We start from the raw sequence: 22,886 nt of genomic DNA on the forward strand, positions 1-22,886 counted from the left end.
AAAAAATTATAAAAAAAATGCCCTGTATTCATGAGCCAGAAGGACTAATATTATCAAAATGGTTGTACTAGACAAAGCAATCCACAGGTTCAATGTAAACTCTGTCAAAATCCCAATGCAATTTTTTTTTCACAGAAACAGAAAAGGCAATGCTATAATGTGTGTGTGTAGAATCAGAAAAGATCCCCAGATAGCAAACTTGAACATTAATGAAGCCAGCAATCAGCATGCTACCTAACAAAATGTTCTACAAAGATGAAGTCATCAAAATAATGAAATACTATAATAAAAAGAGAAGATTAGAATAGAATTTCAGAAATAATGCAAGTCAGCAATCATCTTTTATAACAGTGCCAGGGATACATACACAATGGGACAAATAGTAATGTAAACAGAGAAACTGAATACCCATATGCTGAAAATTTTTACCTTACACAGAAACCAGTTCAAAATGGATTCAAAACACAATACCTCAAACTGTGAAATTCCTAGGGGAAAAAATCAGATAAGGCCCTTTGAAATTGTTCTTGGCATTGATTTTTATGTCACTAAAAGCCTAGTAACCAAAAGGAAAAATATTCAAATCAGATTCATAAAATAAGATTCTGATAGCAAAGGGAACGATGGAATGGAGAGAAACAACCTGGAGAACAGGATGCATTTGCCAACCATGCATCCAATACAAGCTTAATATACAGAGTAAAGCACATATACAACCCAATTTAAAAATGGGCCAACATTCTGAATAGACATTTTCCTAAAGAAGACCTACAAATGGCCAATAGGCATATGAGAAGGAATCATCAGTTAATACAGTTCAATACCACAATGGCATGTTGCCTCACAGCCATTAGGACTACCATTATCAAGCTGAAGATAACAAATATAGGCAAGGAAGGATGTGGGGAAAAGGAAAGCCCATACATTGCTGAAAGAGACCTAAACTGGTACAGTCATTATAGGACGAGTATGGCGATTCCTGAACAAGAGAACTATCCTATGATCCAGAAATGCCACCTTGGGGGATATAGTCAAAAGAAATGGAGTCAGTATATCAAAGAGCTGTCTGCTCCCCCCAAGTTCATTGAAATATATTTCATAATAATCAACATATAGAAACCACCTAAGGAGCTGGAAAGATGGCCCAGTGGTTAAGAGCACTGACTGCTTTTGCAGAGGACCCGAGTTCGACTCCTCGGACCCACATGATAGTTACAAACTATCCTTAACTCCAGTTCCAGGGGAATCTGATACCCTCTTCTGACCTCCGTGGCATTGCACATCAGTGCACTCACATACATGCAGGCTATACATTCATACATATAAAATAAAAAAAGAAACTATCTAAATGTCTGTAGGTGGATGAATGGATTGATAGAGAAAGCCATATATACATACGACTTCTTTTTTTTTTTTTAATCTTTCTTCCTGTAGCCCCAGCTGGCCTGGAACTCACTATGTAGACCAGGCTGGCCTCAAACTCACAGATATCTGCCTGCCTCTGCCTCCCAAGTTCTGGGATTAAAGGGGTAAACTACCATGCCTGGCCTTACATGCAAGTTCTAAAAAGAAAGAAACCCTGCCTGCCTTCTGTGACAGCATGAATGAACTTATAGACTACTATCTAAGGTGAAATAAGTCAGAAACAGAAATAACACATAATTTTATTTGTGCGTGTATCTAAACACATCAGACTCATGGAGGCAGACAATGTTCAGAGGTAAGCACTGTTCAATTATAAGATGCTAATTACAGCATTGTAACTATAGTCAATAATAATATATACTTAAAATCTAGTAACAAATATATCTTTTTTTCAACTAGAAAAGTAGTTGTTTATTTGAGACAGGGTCTCGCATCTGACCCAGTGATGGCATAAAACCATAAAGCATTGTTCCTGGCAAACACCTTAAATAATTAGCTAAGATAGTATTCTTTCTTTTTTAAACTATTTCTCAAAATTCAGAGACAGAAAACCCACAGAATGGGATAGAAAATGTGTCCCTTCACCCACAAAGCAAATATAAATGAAGGAAATGGAGCAAATAAACTACATTAAATAATACATTATGGCAACATTAAAAACTAAACAATGCAAAAATAAAAACCGAAAACAAACTAAATGAATGGCTGAATACATGATTTAAATCATTAACCAATGAAATAATGGAGCAAACTAAACCTAAATAAAACAAACTAATTGAATAAGGTAAAATTAAAAAATTGAAAAAACAAAGAGAATGAAAAGAAATGAATAAAACAAGCACCATTATCGGAGAAGGAAACTGGATGAATTTGGGGGAAGGGCTGTTTCTCTGGCCCAGGCTGGCCAGGTTACAGGAGGGTCTGCCCTCTCCTGATGGACTACATCCCTCCTGTGCCCGGCTGGTCGCACCAGGCAGAGTTGCCGCTAGGTGGCGCGCAGCGCCCGATGCCCACGCTCTCTGCTTCTTCCCAACCTTAGTCGGGGGATCACTTCAGAACGTGCTTGGTCAGTGGAAACGTGCAGAAAGCACGTTTCCGCGTGGTCCCCGATAAGAAGAGAGCTTGGTCCTGGGAAGCGTCACATCAAGAGCAGGATGTCCAGGCCAACTGCACACAGATGCGCAGCTGGACCACAGGATGCTTCCAAAGCTTTGGACTTCCTCGGTGGGAAATAAAGTTGTCTCCTACAATGAAGGGTCAGCATTTTAAGTACTGGGTGCAAACTCCCCACCTCCCTGCTGCCTGGAGGAAAGTCTCAGAGGAGCTACCTATGGCTTCATGATGACTGGAAACTTGCAACTAGCCTTTATCCAAGTCCCAGAAGGTTCCGCCATCAGGACACTCTGGTTTGGTTTGCATAGGTATTGTGCATGCTGTCATAAGTGCAGTGGGTTCATGTGTGCAATTACCTTGTGGTGTCCAAATAAAACAGTTTCCTTCTATTCATCTACCACCTCTGGCTCTTACTTACCCTCTTTCTGCCTCCTGTTCTGTAGTGATCCCTGAGCCTTGAAAGAAAAGGATGCAATAAAGGTGTTTCATTTAGGGCTGAGCATTTTGTAGTCTCTTGTTCTCTGAAGTTGACCGGTTGTGGATCTCTGTTTTAATCATCATCTACTGCAAGAAGAACCTTCTGTGGTGACAGTTGAAAGGTAAGAATCCCTAGGGATAACAAAAAGTCACAGTGAGTCAGGTAAATATTATGTATATTCAGCAGAATGATAGTATTAGGTTCTCCACTATGGCCTGTGACCTGTCTAGTCGCAGGTTATCGGCCCTGATAACAGTGTCAGGTATGGACTCCATCATGTGAAGTGGACCTTTAGTTCAATTAGAAGGTGGTTGATTACTCACACAGTATTCATGCTATTATTGCAACATTGGGCATATTTTTCCAAGCCAGATGTCACTGTAGCTCTCAATGTTCACAGCTTGGTAAGGCTGATGATGACCTTTCTCTGTCAATAACATGCATAGCACCTTCTAGTACCACAAAAGCCAGCCAGCAGAGATGTAGCTTCAAGACCTGTACTATCTTGCTTTCTTATTTTTTCAGCAAATCTGACATGTAGTGTCTTCAAGCAGAAGGGTCTGACCAGTCAGCTCTAGTGGATAACCAAGAGCAATGGTACTAGCGGGTATTGTTTGAGAACATATATTCTCTCTTGTCAACAACCCAAAAGAGGGAGTCCATTCCTGGATTTGGGCCTTTCATTTGCTAGCCTGTGGTGTCTATTAGAACCACTGAACTTCTGATATAGGATGACAACATGGTTGGATAATGAAAGTATGGTACACAATGAAATATTATTCAGCTGTTGAGAAAAGTGAAATTATGAAGTTCATGGGTAATTGAATGGAACTGGAAATAATCATTCTAAGTGAGGTACCCCAGACCCAGAAAAAAAAAATTAAATGCTCTCACTCATAAGTGAACACAAACTTTGAATCCTTAGATAGGTGTTTCAATTGGAAAATCCTTAGAGATCAGGAAAACTAGTAGGGGGTCATAGGGGGTGGTTTGTGGAAAGGGAGATCTAATGCAGTGATGAAGAGAGTAATAGGAGAGATAATCAGCACTAAAGGCATTTAGAGAACATCACCTAGAAACCTACTACAGACACTTCCTTCAATGGAGAGCTGTGACTAATCTGAGAAATGAAAATCCAAGTCACAGTGAGAATTGGAATGGCTGCTCCTTTACCACAGAAGAAACAATAAAAGAGCAAGCACAGTTAGGGTGTGGGGAAACAGGAACTGTAAACGTGGGATGCACCGGAAGTTCCCCAGAAGCTAAACTTATAATTTCTATATATTCCAGCAATTACACGTCTAGAATTTCCCTCCAAAGACTTGTTCTATACTCCCCAAAAGCCTGAAAACAGAAACTTAGATACTTATACAGTAGGTTTTTTGTTTTGTTTTCAGTTTTGTTCATTTTTCTTTCATAATTTCACACGTATATTGTCTTTACATTATTCTCATCCTCCCAGACCCACCGACTCCTCCTATGGCCCCCTTATCCCTCTCAATCTCCTTGTCCACGTGTATGTTATTGTTACATATACATACATGCTTTTATAAGTATACATATATATATATATATATATGGCACTGAGTCCATTTAGTGGTGCTCATGTACTTGTGTTTAGGGCTGCCCACTTGAGATTAGATAACCTCTCAGGGAACTAGTAGAAAACTAATTCTAATTCCCTCAGCACCCGTAGATTGCCTTTCACTCTTCATCTTGACGTTTCCCCAGCTATCTTGGCATGTCAACTGGTTTTGTCATTATGCAGCTCTTGTCAGACCACCATACTATGGAGATTTTATTGGTGCATCTTCCCTACCATGACTGTAATGCATTAACTAACAGCAGATGTCTTGGCCCTTTGGCTCTTACACTCTTTCTGCTCCCGCTTCCACCATGTTCCCTGAGCCTTAGATGGAGAAGTTGCATTATAGATGACTTATATACCAGTGTTTATCCCAACATTATCCCAAAAGGTAAAACTAGCCCAAACTCTATCAGTAGATGAAAGGTAAATTAAATGTGGCATATGCATATAATGACATATTTTTATTCAGTCTTACAGGCTAATAAAAATCTGATTTATGCTACAACAGAAATGAACTCTGAAAATATTATCATTGAATAATACAGACATAGGAAGACCATCACTTGACTAGGCAGCATTTCAGTTTATAGTGTCTATAAAAGCTTAGTGTCATCATAAACCATAAATATGAACATATGAATCATTCTGTTACTTGTTTGAGTTTTTCACAGTCATTGAGCTCTATGAGTTCTTAATAAATATTTTAGTGTTAATTTTCCATCTCTGTCTCTCTGATTGAAGATGGAAAACACTGATCTATAGAGTTGATTGATGAACATATATTAATCTCACATAACACAGGGAGTCCTCCAAGAAGCTTTCCATTTTCTGGATTGCTCTGAATTTCTGGGTTGAATGAAAAGCACCCATATCGCCTCCTTCCAGATGAGCTCCTCTGTCCTGTCTCATGACAGGCTGTGATAAGGAGAGGGAATGTGTCATGATCTCAGTTCCTCTTCAATTGTTTCTTGTCCACAACACAGATCTTCTTACCCAACTTGCAACAACCACCTCCTCATACCACCAAGTACCAGGAAAGGCATCTTGGTCAAGCATCACCCCACCCATCCCTCCTCATGATAAGGTCTTTGACCTTTTCTCCCTTGTGCATTAAATGCCAGTCTCTGACTCTCTATGGCCACATATGTCTTGGTCAGGATGGAAAAATGCACTCTGAAATAACTGATATCCACTTACCCTGAGAAATGGCAGATGGTTGCCCTTTACAAAAAGTAGTTTCAGATCTGACACACCAAGCGCCAAATTTTTCAGTTGAATTTTACATAATAAAGGACAGGATATTCACATGAATAAATCATAAAAAATCATGTTATTGTTGCTGTTTCTGTATTTTACAAATTTATATAATAGATTTATAGATTCACACATTTCTGTTCCAGGTTGCAGAAAGATATTTTATTAATATTTAGTGTCTTAAAATGAGCACAGTATCTCATTGGCCATAAAACATTCCCTCAAAAGAAATGTAAATGTTTCCTAGGAAGTTGGAGGTGAGTGTGCACTTTGAGGTTTTTGCTTGTTTTATTGGGTTTTGATCCTCTGAGAAATGTGGTTTTTCTATCTTTTTTATTTTGCTTGATTGGCTTATAACTGAGTGTAAAAATATATCCTATAAAAAAACTGTGAAAGGGGCTGGAGAGATTGCTCAGTGGTTAGGAACACTGGCTGCTCTTACAGCAGACCAGGTTCAATTCCCACCACCCACATGGCAGCTAACAACCATCTGTAACTCCAGTTCTAGGGGATCCAACACCCTCTTCTGATCTCCTTGGACATTGTAAGACATGGGTGCACTTACACATAAAAATAATAAATAAAACATTTTTTTTAAACTGTGAATGAATGAGAAGCATGTTTTCTATACTTACATTGTCCTAAGAGAATAGAGGAAGACAGTTATCATTTTTGGTAGTGAGTCTGTTTTATTTGATGTATTTTCTTCTAGTATTAAGGACATTTGGCAAGTTGCCACTAGGCACAGGATTAAGAGAATATTGAATTCTTTTACTCTTGCTTTTATAATATACTGTGCCCCAAAATGCATTAGACTATTAGAATATTATTCTAAATATGTTTAAATGAGATTTTTAGGTCTAGGTAGTTGAAATATCAGATCTTTCCTCCCAGGAAAGGTTGGTGTAAAAGGTATTCAGTAAAGTTATATATAACTCTAACCTTTTCACAGTTGTAATTTCAGGTCTTGAACACAACAATTTATTTCCAGTTCATGTCATCCATCATGGATTCAGAGAACCCTTCCACTTTCACAGCCCAGACATAAGGAGCAATCTAGAGTGTAGTAGATCACAACAGGAACAGTGTCAGTCTGTATCCTACTCTAAAGGATGTAGAGAGTCAGGAATTTATGGGAACAGATTCCATCGCCTAGGAGCATTGGAACTAAATGCTAACAACCACCCGTAACTCCAGATCCGAGGGATCCAATATCATTTTCAGGCCTCCTTGGGCATTGCACGAAAAGGTGTACTTACACACATGCAGGCAATACACTCAATGCACATAAAATTAAAAAATAATAAATAAAAAATATAAGTGATAAAGAATAGGAAATTTAAAACTGTGAACATTGTTGTGACCAAACAGGGGAATTAAAGGGAATTTTGTGTGATCTATGGATTGGAAGAATGTAAAATCTATAAACACAAGAAGATCTGGATAGGGGAAAAGCTAGGGTCAGGACTTCAGTCAGCAGCAGGGAAACAGTAATCAACAGTGACAGTGGTCAGATATTCTTCTTGCATGTGGGGGACATGCATGTTTGTGTGTGTGTGTGTGTGTGCATGCGTGTGTGCACATTTGCATGTATCAGTGATTGGATGTGGATGAGTGTGCAGGTGGGGTGTGTTTATGTTGTATGTGTGTGTGTGTGTGTGTGTCTGTACATGTTTGCATGTATCACTGATTGGATGTGGATGAGAGTGCAGGTGCGGTGTGTTTGTGTGTGTATATGTGTGTGTGTGTGTGTGTGTGTGTATGTATGTATGTAATCAGATGTCTTTTTCAATTGCTCAACACTTTATTGAAGCAAGGCCTTTCATGAACAAAGAGTTCAAGAATTCATGGAATCAGTGACCTATTTTCATGGGAATAAGTTAGTAGAGCTTCAGTCTTAAAAATACAGTTTGTTTTATGACACAACTGATAAGTGCTGGAGAGATGGCTCAGCAGTTAAGAGCACTGGCTGCTTTTGCAGAGGACCCAGATTTGATTTCCAGCACCCATATGGCAGCTAACAACCATTCATAACTCCAGATCCAAGGGATCAAACGCCCTCTTCAGACCTCCTTGGGCATTGCATGACAAGGTGTACTTACATGCATGCAGGCAATACACTCACCCACATAAACTAAAAAAAATAAATAAATAAATAAAAAATATAAGTAAGGGGCTGAAGAGATGGCACAGTGGTTAAGAACACTGGTTGTTCTTCAGGAAGACCCAGGTTTGAATCCCAGCACCCACATGGAAGCTAACAATTGTCTGTTAACTCCAGGCCCAGAGGATCCGACAGCCTCTTCTGACCTCCGTGAGCATTGCACAACACGGGTGCACTTACCTACATGCAGGCAATACACGCATACACATAAAATAAAAATAATAAACAACATTTTTCAAAAAAGTGATAAAGAATAGGAAATTTAAAACTGTGAACATTGTTGTGGAAAAAAACAAGAGAATTAAAGGGAATTTTATGTGATCTATGGATTGAAAAAACATAAAATCTATAAGCACAATAAACAAATCAACTGAAACTTTTCTATTTTGTTCATCAAGTGTATTAAAAAGTAGCAAATATTCATTAAAAAGGGTTAAAGTAACTGGAGTTTTAATTTTACAAGGAGACATTTCCATAAAAGAAATAAAGGTAAGTGATTTCACAGTAATGCCTTGGATATATTCATTAATCAAATTTTCAAGACTCCAGCTACATAGAATTGTACAAAAAGCTATAGACTTATCCCATGGAAATATAATGCAAGTCAAATGTGTAATTAAAAATTTTTTTTAGTAACCACACAAAGAAAGTAAACAGAAACTGATGAGTTCAATTTTGATAATAAAATCTAACTCTATAAATCAAAAATGATGGGCCAGGTAGACCAGCCCCCTGCTTCCTGAAGCCAGGAGCTTTCCTGGGTAAGTTCTGTGGCACCCACTGTGTCTTGACTCCCGCAACCTCATTCACTCTCCCAGCTCCCCCACCCCATCTCTTTTCCTGGCATGGGTACTGGCCCATTTCTTCTCTTGGCAGCCCAGACCTCGGGACTGCCCTCTTGGACCAGACTCCCCACTGCATCCTGATCCTTTCCACTCAGACCAACCCAATTCCTCCCTCTAGTTCCTGGGAGCCCTCAGAACCTGTTTCCTCCCCCACCTTGCCTTTGCATGCCTGAGACAGACCCTCATCCCAGACCAGTCAATCCCACAACATCCTGAGGCCAGCATCTTTCCTGGAGGGATCCAGACCTTAGGAGAAAGCCTGAGAGCATCTGATCTTCACCAGACTTGGTTCTCTATGGGAAATCCTGAGCCACCTGGCCCCTCCAATATAAAATCAAAGAACAGAACCTGAAGCTTAGACCAACCAGCTTTTCATGGCCAACAAGTAAACCACAAAGGCACATAAAGTTTACAAAACAAAGCAGACCTAAACTCAAAAAAGAAAGGCCTAAGTCTCACACAAGAATCAGAAAATACAAAAAAATCCACATGTCAAAGTCACAGTGAAAAAATAATAACATGAAAAACCTAAATAATATATCCCAACAAGTACCAACAGTCCTGTAGAGAAGTACAATGAGAACACCCTAGAGATAACACAGGACATGGAATTCAAAAGAACAGTTATAAACATGATAAAAGAATTCAGTGAATTTAAAGAACACATAAAGAAATCAAAGAACTGAAAGAAGATAGGGATAAACTTCTGAAAGAATTCAGAAAAGAGCTAGAAATATTGAAGACTACTCAGGCTGAAATAAAGAACGAAGTGAAACACTCCATAAGCCAATTAGAAATGACAGGAGAAAGTCTCACCAATAGGATGAATGAAATGGAAAACAGAGTATCAAGACTGGAAGATAAAGTGGACGAACTAGACCACTCAAGCAAAGATTGTGAAAAAATTTTAAAAACACAGGAATGGAATATACAGGAATTGTGTGACACAATAAAAAGATCAAATTTATGTATCATAGGCATAGAAGAAGAAGAAGAAGAATCTCAGAATAGCCGTATGGACCAGATCTTCAACAGGATTGTAGAAGAAAATTTCCCCAAATTAAAGAAAGATATGCCCATACAAACACAAAAAGCATATAGAACACCAAATACACAGGACCAGAAAAGAAACTTTCCATGGCACATCATAAGGAAAACACTAAACATACAGAACAAAGAGAGAATAGTGAAGGCTGCAAAAGACAAACAAGTCATGTAAAGAAGGAAAATCCATCAGAAATACAGCTGACTTTTCACTTCAAACTATGAAAGCAAGAAGAGACTGTACCGAAGTAGTCCCCGTTCTAAATGACCACAAATGCCAACTCAGATTACTTTACCTAGCCAAAATGTCTATTATAGTCAAAGGGGAAAGAAAAATCTTCCATGACATAAATAGGCTGAAAGAATTCATGTCCACAAAACCAGCCCTTCAAAGAGTTCTTGAAGCAATACAAAGAGCTGAAGAAAGGAATGACTATCCCCAAGGGGTAAGAGAAAGAAAATTTAGGTGTAACTATAGAATCACACAGTTACACCAAGAATGTGAACAGAAATCAAAATGGCAGGAATCAATACACATCTTTCATTAATAACTTTAAATATCAACAGACTGAACTCCACAGTCAAAAGGCAGAGACTAGCTGAATGCATTAAGAAACAAAACCCATCTTTTTGTTGTCTGCAAGAAACCCATCTCACTTTCAAGGACAGGCACTACCTTAAGGTGAAAGGATGGAAAAAAATATTCTAAGTGAATGGTACTAAGAAAAAAGCAGGAGTTGCAATTCTAACATCTGACAAAATAGACTTCAAACTAAAACTAATCTGAAGAGATAAAGAGGGCCAATTCAGTCTGATCAAAGAAACAATTGACAAAGAAGATATTAAAATCATGAAGCTATATTCACCAAACTCTGGTGCACCCAACTTCATAAAAACAGTACTATAGGACTTTAAGACCCAGATTAATCCTAAATCATTAATAGTAGGGGACTTCAACACCCCATTGTCTTCATTAGATAGGTCAACAGGACAGAAAATTACAGATATCTGAATTAAATAATACCATACATCAAATGAGCCTAACAGGCATCTACCAAATATTCCACCCAACCACCAAAGAAATATTCAGCGCCCCATGGAACTTACTCCAAAATTAACCACATACTGGGGCACAAAACAAACCTCAACAAATACAAAAAGATTGAAATAATTCCACGCATTCTATCAGACCACAATGCAATAAAGCTTAAAATCAACACTGGAAGAAACCCTAGTAACTACAGGAACACATGGAGACTAAACAACACACTCCCGAATGATAAATGGGTCAAAGGAGAAATTTAGAAAGAAATAAAAGTATTCCTGGAACTAAATGAAAAGGATAATACAACAGAACAAAACCCCTTGAACACTTTGAAAGCAGTTCTTATAGGGAAGTTTATAGCTCTAAGTGCCTACATTAAAAAATCAGAAAGAACACAAATAAGTGACTTAACATTGCAACTCAAGACACTTGAAAAGCAACAACAAATGAAACCCAAACCCAGCAGACAAGAAGAAATAACAAAAATCAGGGCAGAAATTAATGAAATTAAAACAAAGAAAACAATACAAAGAATCAACGAGTCCAAGAGCTGGTTCTTTGAAAAGATAAACAAGATTGACAGACCCCTAGCCCAGTTAACCAAAAGAAAGAAAGAGCACCCCCAAAATCAACAAAATAAGAGATGAAAAGGGAAACATCACAACAGACACCAAAAAGATTTAGAACATTATAAGGGAATAATTTAAAAACCTATATGCTACTTAATTTGAAAACCTAACAGAAATAGATGGTTATCTAAAAACATGGGAACCACAAAACTAAACCAAGAAGAAATCAACAGCTTAAACTGACCCATAACACATAAGGAAATTGAAACAATAATACAAAAACTCCCAAATAAAAAAAGCCCTGGACCAGATGGATTCACAGGAGAATTCTATCAGACATTTAAAGAAGATCTATATCCAAAACTACTTAATTTATTCAAAAAGATAGAAATGGAGGGAGGACTTCCAAATTCCTTCTACGAAGCCAGCATCACTCTAATACCTAAACCAAGTAAAGATATAACTGAAAAAGAAAACTATGGACACATATCCTTAATGAACATAGAAGCAAAAATTCTCAACAAAATACTTGCAAAACTTACATACAGACACACATCAAAAAGATCATCCACAATGATCAGTCAGCTTTATTCCAGAGATGCAGGGATGGTTCAATATATGCAAGTTAATAAATATCAAAATCATATATATGAACTCAAAGAAAAGAACCACAAGGTCATCTCAATAAATGCAGAGAAGACCTTTGACAAAATTCAAAATGCATTTATGTTCAAAACCCTGGAAAGAATTGGACTGGCAGGAACATACCATAATCATATCATAATTAAAACCATATATAACAAACCCAGAGCCAACATTATTCTAAATGGAGAAAAACTGGAAGTATTCCCATTAATATCAGGAGCCAGACAAGGCTGTCCACTATCTCCACTCCTTTTTAACATAGTGCTTGAAACTTTTGCAAGAGCAATAAGAACAGGAAATTAAAGGAGTAATAATTGGAAAAGAAGAGATCAAATTATCTCTTTTTGCACATGATATGATATTATATCTAAGAGATGCCAAATATTCCACCAGAAAAGGCCTAGAAATGATTAACACTTTCAGTAAAGTGGCAAGTTAACAAAATCTACAAAAGTCTGTTGCCTTTCTATGTACCAAGAAAAGCAATCAGAGGAAGAGTACATGGAAACACTTTTCATATAGAAAGGCTATTTTCACAAAAGCCTCAAAAAATATCAAGGAATAAACCTGACCAAAGACATTAAAGACCTCTACAATGGAAATTTTAAATATTTAAAGAAAGAGATTGAGGAAGACATCAGAAGATGGAAGGACTTCCCATGCTCATGGATTGGAAGAATTAATATTGTAAAAATGACTATCTTACCAAAAGCCATTTATAGATTCAATGCAATGACAATCAAAATCCCCAGGACATTCTTCATAGAATTGGAAAAAACCATCCTAAGATTCAGATGGAAGCACAAAAGACCTCCAATAGCCAAAGCAACTCTGAGCAATAAGAGCAATGCTGGGGCATTACTATACCAGATTTTAAGCTGTATTACAGCACTATAGTAATAAAAACAACATGGTACTGGCACACAAAAAAAGAACAAAATTGAAGACCCAAATATGAGTACATGCAATTTCTGATATTTGACAAAGGGGCCAAGAACATTCACTGGGGGAAAGACAGCATGTTCAGCAAATGGTGCTGGCAAAACTGGATCTCCACCTGTAGAAGAATGAAATTAAACCCTATCTTTCACCTTCGACAAAAGTCAACTCCAAATGGACCAAAGACTTCAATGTGAATCCCCAAACTTTGAAACTGTTAGAAGAAAGCATGGCAATAACATTCAAGACATAGGTGTAGGAAAGAATTTTCTAAAGCAGACATCAATTGCTCAGGAAACAAGGTCAAGAATCAACAAATGGGACCTCATTAAACTAAAAAGCTTCTGTACATCAAAAGAAGCAACCAAGGAAGTGAAGAGAATAACCACACAGTGGGAGAAAATCTTCACCAGCAACACATCTGACAGAGGTTTAACATCCAGAATATATAAAGTATAACAAACACAAAGACTCAAGAAAGGAAATAACCCAATTAAAAGATGGGCTAAGTAGCAGAACAGAGAGTTCTCAAAAGAAGAAATAAAGATGGCTAAGAAGCATCTTAAAAGGTGTTCAACATCATTAGTAATTAGGGAAATGCAAATTAAAACTACTTTAAGATTTCAGCTTACCCCAGTCAGACTGGATAAGATCAAGAGAACAAATGATACCAAATGTTGGAGAGGATTTGTGGAAAGGGGAACACTCATCCACTGCTGGTGGAATTATAAACCAGTTCAACTCCTATGGAAAGCTGTGTGGAGAACTCTTAAAAAAAAAAACTACAAATGAACCTACCATTTGACCCAGTTATACCACTCCTTGGCATATGCCCAAAAAACTCATCCTATTGCAGAGACACCTGTACATCCATGTTTGTTGCTGCTCTTTTCACAATAGCTAAGAGATGGAAGCAACCTAAGTGTGCCTCAGCTGAGGAGTGGATAATGAAAGAGTGGTTCGTTTATACAGTGGAGTTTTACTCAGCAGTAAAGAAAGATGAAATCATGAAATTTTCAGGTAAATGGATGGAACTAGAAACATACTAAGTGAAGCAACATGGACTCAGAAAAACAAACAATGTATGTTCTCCCTCATATGTGGATCCTTGCACTAAATCCTTATAAGTGAGTATGTAGCTAGACATAACTACAGGGACCTGGATCATGAAAAGGAACCAGGGAGGTAAAGGAAAAGAAAGAACCTGGAAGAGAAGAACAGTAGCAAATAGGTGTTAATAAGGGAGATATGGATAAAAATGTTTTTTTTAAATGGGGGGCAGAGGAAGTATTACACAAGGAAACTGGGGACAAAGGGAAAGAAGAAGCTCAAGAGAGGTGGGATCTTAGGACAAGGGTATTATTAAGGGAGAAATAAAAAAATGGGGGCACTTTAAATGGGGAAAACATGGTGGAAGGGTTAGACAATGAGAGAGATAAATAATGCCTAGCTAGTTCTTAAAAAAAAAAAAAAAAACCAGAGAGAACCATATATGTCCAACCACCTACTGACAAATTATACATACAACTAACCCAAGGAACATAATATATGCGTAGTCAAGGTATATCTGAGAAAGTTTGGTTTTTGTCCAATCTTTATCTACATAAGGCATGGTAATTAAAATTACCAGACTGGTGGAACTAACCTTGGATGTTTAACAGCCATACTTTGAGGCCTGTACTAATCTGGTCAGAGAGATATAAAGGACTGTTTTTATTCCTTGCCCTCCTAGGTCAATGAAGTTCCAGGGGACTGTAGAGCATCTCTCAAAATGTCCTGTAACTGTGGTGTGTCACCTGTCCTCTTGATCAAAGAGGCCATGGAGACCCCACCAGGTGAACTTGGACCAATGTCCAGTATACAAAGAGGAGGGTCAACACAGAGGAAACATTTCCTCCATGCTTCTAAGTCAAACCAGCCACAGTCGAGCGGGACCTTTGACTTATCTTCACATACATGGAACTGGTAAAAGAAAGGAGCCAAGGTCTCCCCCAAGCCCATGTGACCCCTGAGGAACAGATCCTCATACAACCTTAAGAGTAAAAATAAATTGGTTTATTTGGGCCACCTATATGTTCTTAAACACTCAAAAGGAAAGTATAACCAAAGACTAAAGTGATCAGTATAATTCTTTAACAGTCCATGTGTATAACTAGAGGCTACATAACAAGAAACAATGCCAGACAGGAAATACTTTCTTTTGAGTTGCTGGCCAGGTAGCCCAGGAGACTCTCAGACAGTAACCCAGCATAGAACTGGGAAAATGAACAACAGACCCCAATCGTACCTAAAGGAATGTTGGCAATTGATTGCTGTTAGATGAGGAAGAACTGATCTTCCTAAAACAAGGAGCTTTAGATAGGCTGACTAGACTCAGCAGATGGACTACCATGGGGAACGGTTGGGGGCACTGATATCACAGTGGATATTAACAGTGACGACAGAGTATATGGGCTCCAGTGTGGGGGGTGGCTATGGGAGGGTGTCATTTAGGATGCAGGTATAAAGATGAATAAGATTGTTTGGGATGTTATGTATGAAATACACAAAAAGAAATCAATAAATTTTTAAATGAGTTATATTTGAGGAAGAAGCATAAAAATTTGCTTCATGTTAATCAGTAGATACAAAAAAAATTACAATTTAAATCTACCTGATGACTTTATTTCCATGCTCAGGTGCCAAGGATCTCAGAAAGTAACCGACTGTGACTAGTAATAATCAGACACATAGAAATTAGAGATGCATGTGCAAACATCCAAGTCTTACTTGCATTAAAAATGAGGTTTTGTGTATGAAACAGTATATTTTAAAATGAAATGGAGATCTTCTTTAAAGGTTAAAACCTCATTAGGTTTTATGTCTTATAGGGTTTATACTGAGTAAAATATGTGTAAATGTATTAATTCAACACTGTGAACCTAAAAATTTACAGCCACTTTTGAAAGAGAGCCATCATTGCTCTGGAAACTGTCATTGACTATGTCAATGCTGTTGTAATGAAATGCTGTACTAATTATGTGGTTATTAAATAAATTTTTTAAATGAAAAAAAAAAAAAAAAAAAAGAAAAGGACACCCGGGAAGACACCTGGCCGGAAAAAAAAAAAAAAAAAAAAGTTGGGCCAAAATGTGTCATCTAAATAACCAAGGTGAAAATTATTATTGACATACATAATCTTTTGTCATATTTTTCAAAATTTGTGTGCATTCTGTATTTAAATACATGTCAATTCAAGCTAGTCACATGCTAAATACTCAGTGACCACCTACAGCTACTAAACACTCTATTGGAGAGTGTGGGTTTCAAAACTTCAGTAGAATCACAGAACGTGCACCCTCCTATCTCAGACCCAAGAGCTCTGGGTTGCAGAAAGTTAGCAGACTTTTAGAAAAAGATTGCCCTCAGAGGAAGCTGGCGAGAGGAGAAGAGGTAAAGTTTCCCGTGGAAAAGTTGAAGCTATTCAGGGATCTGTACATTAGAGAGGGGGAAGATTCCAGAAGACACACAGTCTTGCTACCCCATTCTTACCTCAACTGACTTTGGGTTCCCTTCCCTTCACAATCAGTCCCACCAGCATATCCAGGTTATATTTACCTCTTAAAAACAAACAAGTCCCTGGCTCTCTTCCCTACATATGACTACAAGACTGTTCTTAAAGCCAGAGCCGGAGACATCTGTGTCTGTTAATTCTCTCCAAATAATAAACACTGACTTTTTCCTTGAATCCACCCTAGGTAGAGTCTGGCCTCCATCTGTCCTCTGAAACTACTTTTGCCATGACAACAGTCACCTCCATTTTGCAAATTCCAGTAGACAAATGCACATCTTAACTGATCAGGAGATTTTAGCATCATTTCACAAGCTTTCCTTAGAGCACAGGTACCTATTTACATTTCTGGCCATTCCTTATCTCATATGCAGATTCTCTGACACCCCCACCCATTGGACATTAAAATGCCTCCATCTTCCCTCACACCACCCTCCCAACAAGGTAGTCTCCACAGGAGAAGGGATATTTTTGTGTTTCCTCCTGTATTCACTCCCAATATGTACAACAGTGTCTGATACCTACTTATCCTCAGCAGGCCTTTGTCTGGTAAATGATATAATATGTGAAACACCTGATAAATGAAGCCTCAACAAGTCAGCAGTGAGGAGACTCCGTTAGAAAGACATCAAACAAATCATCTTTGCTCTCGAGACTTCATATAAGCCGAGCAAGTTGGAATGGATGGCCTGAGATTCATTTACTCGCGTCTGCAGGATCCCAAGTACAGCACCCTTACCTTACATGAGGTATTCAGAGAGGGTGGGGAGAGTTGATATTGGCCTTATAGAAATGGCTGTCAAGTTAGGATTCCTTATACCTATTATCGGGACTAAATTAGAGCAGAATATTTTTCAGTTAAATTATTTTGTTGTTTCACAGGTTCATACATTTGTATAATGAACTTTAGACATTTTCAACCCACCACCATTACTCTAACGTGGTCCTCTTTTTTTCCCTTCTGGAACCTTCTCCACAAGTCTGCCTATAGCCATCATGTCTTCTTTTTTATCATATGCTGAGTTTAATTAGAATGTCATCCCGAGCATACAGACTTGTAGAACCTGATTTCTGTTCCTCCCGCTGGTTTGAACCTGGGAAGAATACAGAACAAATGTGGCCTCAGTTACACAGAAAGACTGTCAAGAACCAGGGGAGACACATTTTGCCCCTGCACCACCAGAGCCCAGGTTTCGGCAGCATGCTTCCTTCTAGACTTTGAAAGGATTCAAAAAAGAAATATTTGCTGTTATCTATCCATGGGGAAGGCATTTGCTCGGTGGGGAATCAGCCCAGGATTGGGTTCCAACACTGTCCAGGTTATGGACATACACACCCATTACTAGTCAATAACGGGAGTCTATGCCCACTCCATCCTGCTGACCAGCCCCCTCCCCTGTCTGTATCTCGTGGGCCTGCAGGCTCAGTGGAACTTCGAAGGCCCTGCTTTGCTGGCATCTACGTTGCCGTCCTCAAGTGGAGTACTTCCTGGTTGCTCGTGAACCCAACCGAAGCAGCATTGCTTCCACGAGAGGTAATGAGGCATACATGGGAGCCAAAGCACCCAGGGGCAGGTACCACCTGAGAAATCCCAGAGCCAGAAGCTCTGGAGCTAAAGACAACATCTGAACGATCGCTCTCTTCTGTCCCTGGGATCATGATATTGTAGGGAGGGAACCCATGGTCCCCGAAGGGACCACATTAAGAACAGGTGTTGAATACCCTATCTCCCCCGTGAGTTTCAGTTCAGTTCCAGCTGCTAGTAATGCTGACCAACAGCCTGACAGGAAATTCTCATCACTGAGAAGAGCCTTTGAAGGAATTAAGTCGTATCATACCTGGTAAAATTTGAACTCAACTCTTTGATTCTTGTCCCTAATTTACTCCCTTTTCCCTATCTATATGTTCCCCTTGACAATGTCAATAGGTTATCACCACGTAGTGTACTTGCTTTCTGTTGCTCTGATAAATACTGTGACCCCAAAGCAACCTGGGCAGGAAAGGGCTTTCTTGGCTTACAGCTCACAGTGCATCACGGAGGGAAGCCAGGGCAGGAACTGAAGCAGAGACAGGGGAAGAACACTGTTTACTGGCTTGCTTTGCTACCTTTCTTATGCAGTCCAGGGCCACCTGCCCTTGGGATGGCACCACCCACCTGTGGGCTGGGCCCTTCCACACCAACTAGCAATTAAGAAATGCCCCACAGACACACCCACAGGTTGATCTGAGGGAGGAATTCCTCAACTGGGTTCCCTCTTCCCAAGTGACTGTGTAGTCTGTGTCAAGTTCACAAAAACTAAGTAGCACACTATGACAACTTAAACCTTTAGAGTTCATTGTTTTCATAAGCAGAAGGAAAAGTTTGAAAATGAATGATCTGAAGTCAGCATCTTGAAATTCAGATAGGACTGCCGATAGTGGTTGATGCTGGAGACTGGGGAGAGTAGATTGTCCAAGCCTTGTGGGGCCATTCAAAACATAGATATTAAACCTTTGGTCGTTACTAGTTTAAAGGAAATTAAGATATACTTATTTTAATATATGAACAAGTGTATTTATGTAATAAAGGCAGCCTGGTTTCCAAAAGAATGGGATCTAAGCAGCTGAAAGTAATCAGAAAGGTGAGTTCTGTGCCGCTTTCTGGTTCTGCTTTTCTCAGAGTGCCGTCCTTCTCACACCCAAGGCTGCTTTCTTTCCAATTCTGTCCCTCAGAGTAGAACATAGAAATGCCACAGGTTTTAGGGCTGGAGAGATGGCTGGTAGTTAAGAGCACTGGCTGTTCTTGCAGAAGACCCAGGTTCGTACCCCAGCTAACAAGCATATGCAATTCCAGTTCTGGGGATCCAAGGCCCTCTTCTGACCTCCACTGGCATTGCACAGCAAGGATGCACTTACATACATGCAGGCAATACACTCATACACATGAAATTAAATATATATGTATAATATTTTTTAAATGCCACAGCTTCTATTTTGCAAATTCCCAATCACAAACTAGTCTGAATAATCTAGGAAGAGTTTACCTACACCCAGCTTGAGTTAGATGCCCAACTTTGTGCAAATCAGCTAAGATCAAGGAATTGTTTTCATGGATATTAACCATGGAAGCAATGGAAGGTTATTAAACTCATACAGAATAAAAAAGGCTATCTACAACTTTGATGGTAGAAACTTGTAAGTCACAATGTTTTTATCTACTAAACATTCTCTGTTTTTCTTTAACTCTAACATAAGAAGCCCACCTGCACTATACAGCATGGTATTTTCCACCCTCCTCTGCAGCTAGTGTAAGAATGAGACGTGGATTCTTCTAGTCAGTCACCCACTGACTAGAAGTTAAACTAAACTTTAACTCAGAAGACACCAGCAAAGAATAATAGAACAAACAAAACCTATCAGAAGCCTAATCTTTTTCATGCTGCAATGTAGGTATAAGAGTAATGTCTAGAGGGATTGATGTGGTTGCAGAAGCTACAGCTTATTACTTACTGTAGTCTAACTTAATGTTGGTAAGGGAACAAATCTTTTTGAGAGGTAAATATTGAATTTTGTCAACAAACTAATATTGTTAGTCTGATGTAAAAACATTGCTCAGGGAACTATAAAATATTTTTAAAACAAATGGCTGTAGAATTAGCTTTCCCCTCATGCATAGGTATCTTACTCAGGAAAATAACAATGTTAATTAATTAGTGTCATTGATTTTTCTCCTGTTTCCGATACAAGAATTATTCTCCCATTTCTCTATTGTTTCAGATCGAATATGCCAGAGGATAACCTACACCTGAGAAAGGAACTGAGGGCTTTAGGGGTAAGAGCAAAGTGCTACAGTGACCCAATAAATGACAACAGGGTTGCAATTTCTTATCATACAAGGCAGGAGACCTTGACAACATCTGTTTCTATTGTGAACTCTGCAAATTTAGAAAAGTTCAGTAAAATGGCCTATCATGGTAAGAAATCATGAAAATATTCCTTGAGTGTGGAAATGAACAGAAAAGTCTGTTTTCTCCATGGCAATTATTTCAACCCTAAGCTGAGGACATATCCACCATGAGATGATCAAATCATAGAAATGTAGCCAGAAGAAGCCACAGGCAACAGAGCTCTGTGGACCATGGTCATCATATCACTGTGCCACCCACATCATTGCTCAGACTACTGTTTTCCCAGGTATATTAGTCAGCTTCTCCATGGCTATGATAATGAGCAAACCCAACTTGGGATGTAAAGGGTTTATCTAATATTTTATCTCTTGGTCACAGTTCATCATTGATGGAAGTCAGGGCAGGAACCAGGAGGTACAAGCTGTAGCAGACCATAGAGGAATGCTTGCTTACTGGCTTGCTCCCCTGGCCTGTGCCTAGCTTGCTTTCTTATACAACACAGCACCCCCTGGCTAGGTGTGGCACTGTCTCCAATGTCCTTCTCACATCACTCACCAGTCAAGAAAATGTCCCACAGACACAGGCCAATCTAATGCAAGCACTGCTTCAACTGAGGTTTCCTCTATCAAGGTGTGTCAAGTTCACAGCTGAAGCTATCCAGCACACCAGGCAACTCCATCCACTATGGCAGGCAACCACCACCCTTACAAGTTCATGATTTTGCATCATCCATTCATATTGTGTGATGATGGAGCAATATTAAGTGTCAAATGCACAGAATTAATGAATAGGTCAGAAAAGTCCAAAAATAATATAAAAATAGAACAAGTAGAGGGCACCTAGGAATAAGTGAGTTAAACAAGGTCATAAGATTCAAGATGAAGTGTTATTCATTAAAAAATAATAATATGAGTATATCACCATTTTAAATATAATCCCTAAAAAAGAAATACTTAGCTATAAATTGAAGAAATCATATACAGGACTTGTATTTTGAAAATTACTAAATATTAATGAAAAATTCAAAGTATATCATGCAAAGGAAAAGATATGTTTATGGACTGAAATTTTCAATATTATCCCCAAATTAACATATGGATTTGACACAACTCCTAACAACATCCAAGAAATATCTTTTATATATATGAGGATAACCTATTAAAGTTTATATGGGAAGGAGAATGAACAAAAACAGCTAATATTTTGAAAGGAGAACAAAGTAGGAGGAATCACACTAGTTGATTTTTAAGAGACTGTAGATCTACAGTAATCAAACCTAAGTGGTGTTCTCTGAGCAAGAAAAACAGTCAAGTATATCAGAACACCAAATCCAGAAATTGACTTCAAGGATACAGACGACTGATTTGGGGGATGGGGGCTGTTTGTGTTTTAAGGCAAGGTCTCCTGCTTAGCCCACGCTCTCCTCCAATTAGTATTCTTGATGCCTCAGTCTACCAGTGCCATTACTGTCATGTGCCACTATGACTAAGCCAGTTGATATTTTAGTAAAAATAATTCAGTGGAGAAGTACAGTTTGTTAACAAATCATGTTGAAACAACTGGATGGCCATGATATATATCTATATAGAGAGATATCTAGATAGATAGATAGATAGATAGATAGATAGATAGATAGATAGATAGATGATAGATAGATAGATGATAGATAGATAGATATAGATATCATATATATATGACCTTCAATTTAAGTCTTCCACTTTATAAAAATAGTAATTCAAAATTGATCATAGATACAAATATACAATGTAAATCCCAACATTTTCAGAAGGATGTATAAAAAAATTGATGCCCATAACCTAATGACTAATTCTACATGATACCAAAGACACGATCTGTCCATAAAAGAAAAAATTCAACAAATCAGATATGAAAATTAAAAATACTTTTGCGGGACATTCTGCCAGGAAGATGAGCTGAGGAGCTACCGTGTGGCAGAAAATGCTTACATGCAGTGCACCTGATAGTCTATATCCAGAACACATTTTTAAAACTCTCCAACTTATCAGCAGAGAAAAAAATGATCCAATGTGGCTTTCGTCAAAAGTGACTTGTAATGGACACTTTCACAAAAGCACACCAAATTGAGATCAAATAGAAATGGAAACAGAGAGCCTTAACAGGCCCATCGCCTTCTGGGAAGTTAGACGAATATTTAAAAAGCTATTACTCCTCCCATTTAAACATACCAAAATGAAAAAGAAGACAGAACAAGCAACACTGATTGATATCAAGCAAGAGCAAGTTATGGCACATTCTGAGGAAACTAAACATCAGGGTTAGAGAGATGGCCGAGTGGTTAAGAGCATGGGCTGCTCTTAC

The 22,886-nt window shown here is 38.5% G+C and overlaps 1 protein-coding gene across 1 annotated transcript in view; it reads left to right on the forward strand.

Moving 5' to 3' along the window:
• The first annotated feature begins 20,422 nt into the window (after window positions 1-20,422).
• LOC115071657 (membrane-spanning 4-domains subfamily A member 13-like) overlaps window positions 20,423-22,886 on the forward strand; it is a 40,099-nt gene continuing 37,635 nt past the window's right edge. Inside the window, exon 1 of the mRNA XM_029567186.1 lies at window positions 20,423-20,470. Coding sequence (XP_029423046.1) covers window positions 20,423-20,470 — 48 coding nt within the window. The remainder of the gene's footprint in view (window positions 20,471-22,886) is intronic.

The sequence above is a fragment of the Nannospalax galili genome, unplaced genomic scaffold, assembly GCF_000622305.1.
Source record: "Nannospalax galili isolate Female #2095 unplaced genomic scaffold, S.galili_v1.0 scaffold1321, whole genome shotgun sequence".
Classification (NCBI taxonomy): domain Eukaryota; kingdom Metazoa; phylum Chordata; class Mammalia; order Rodentia; family Spalacidae; genus Nannospalax; species Nannospalax galili.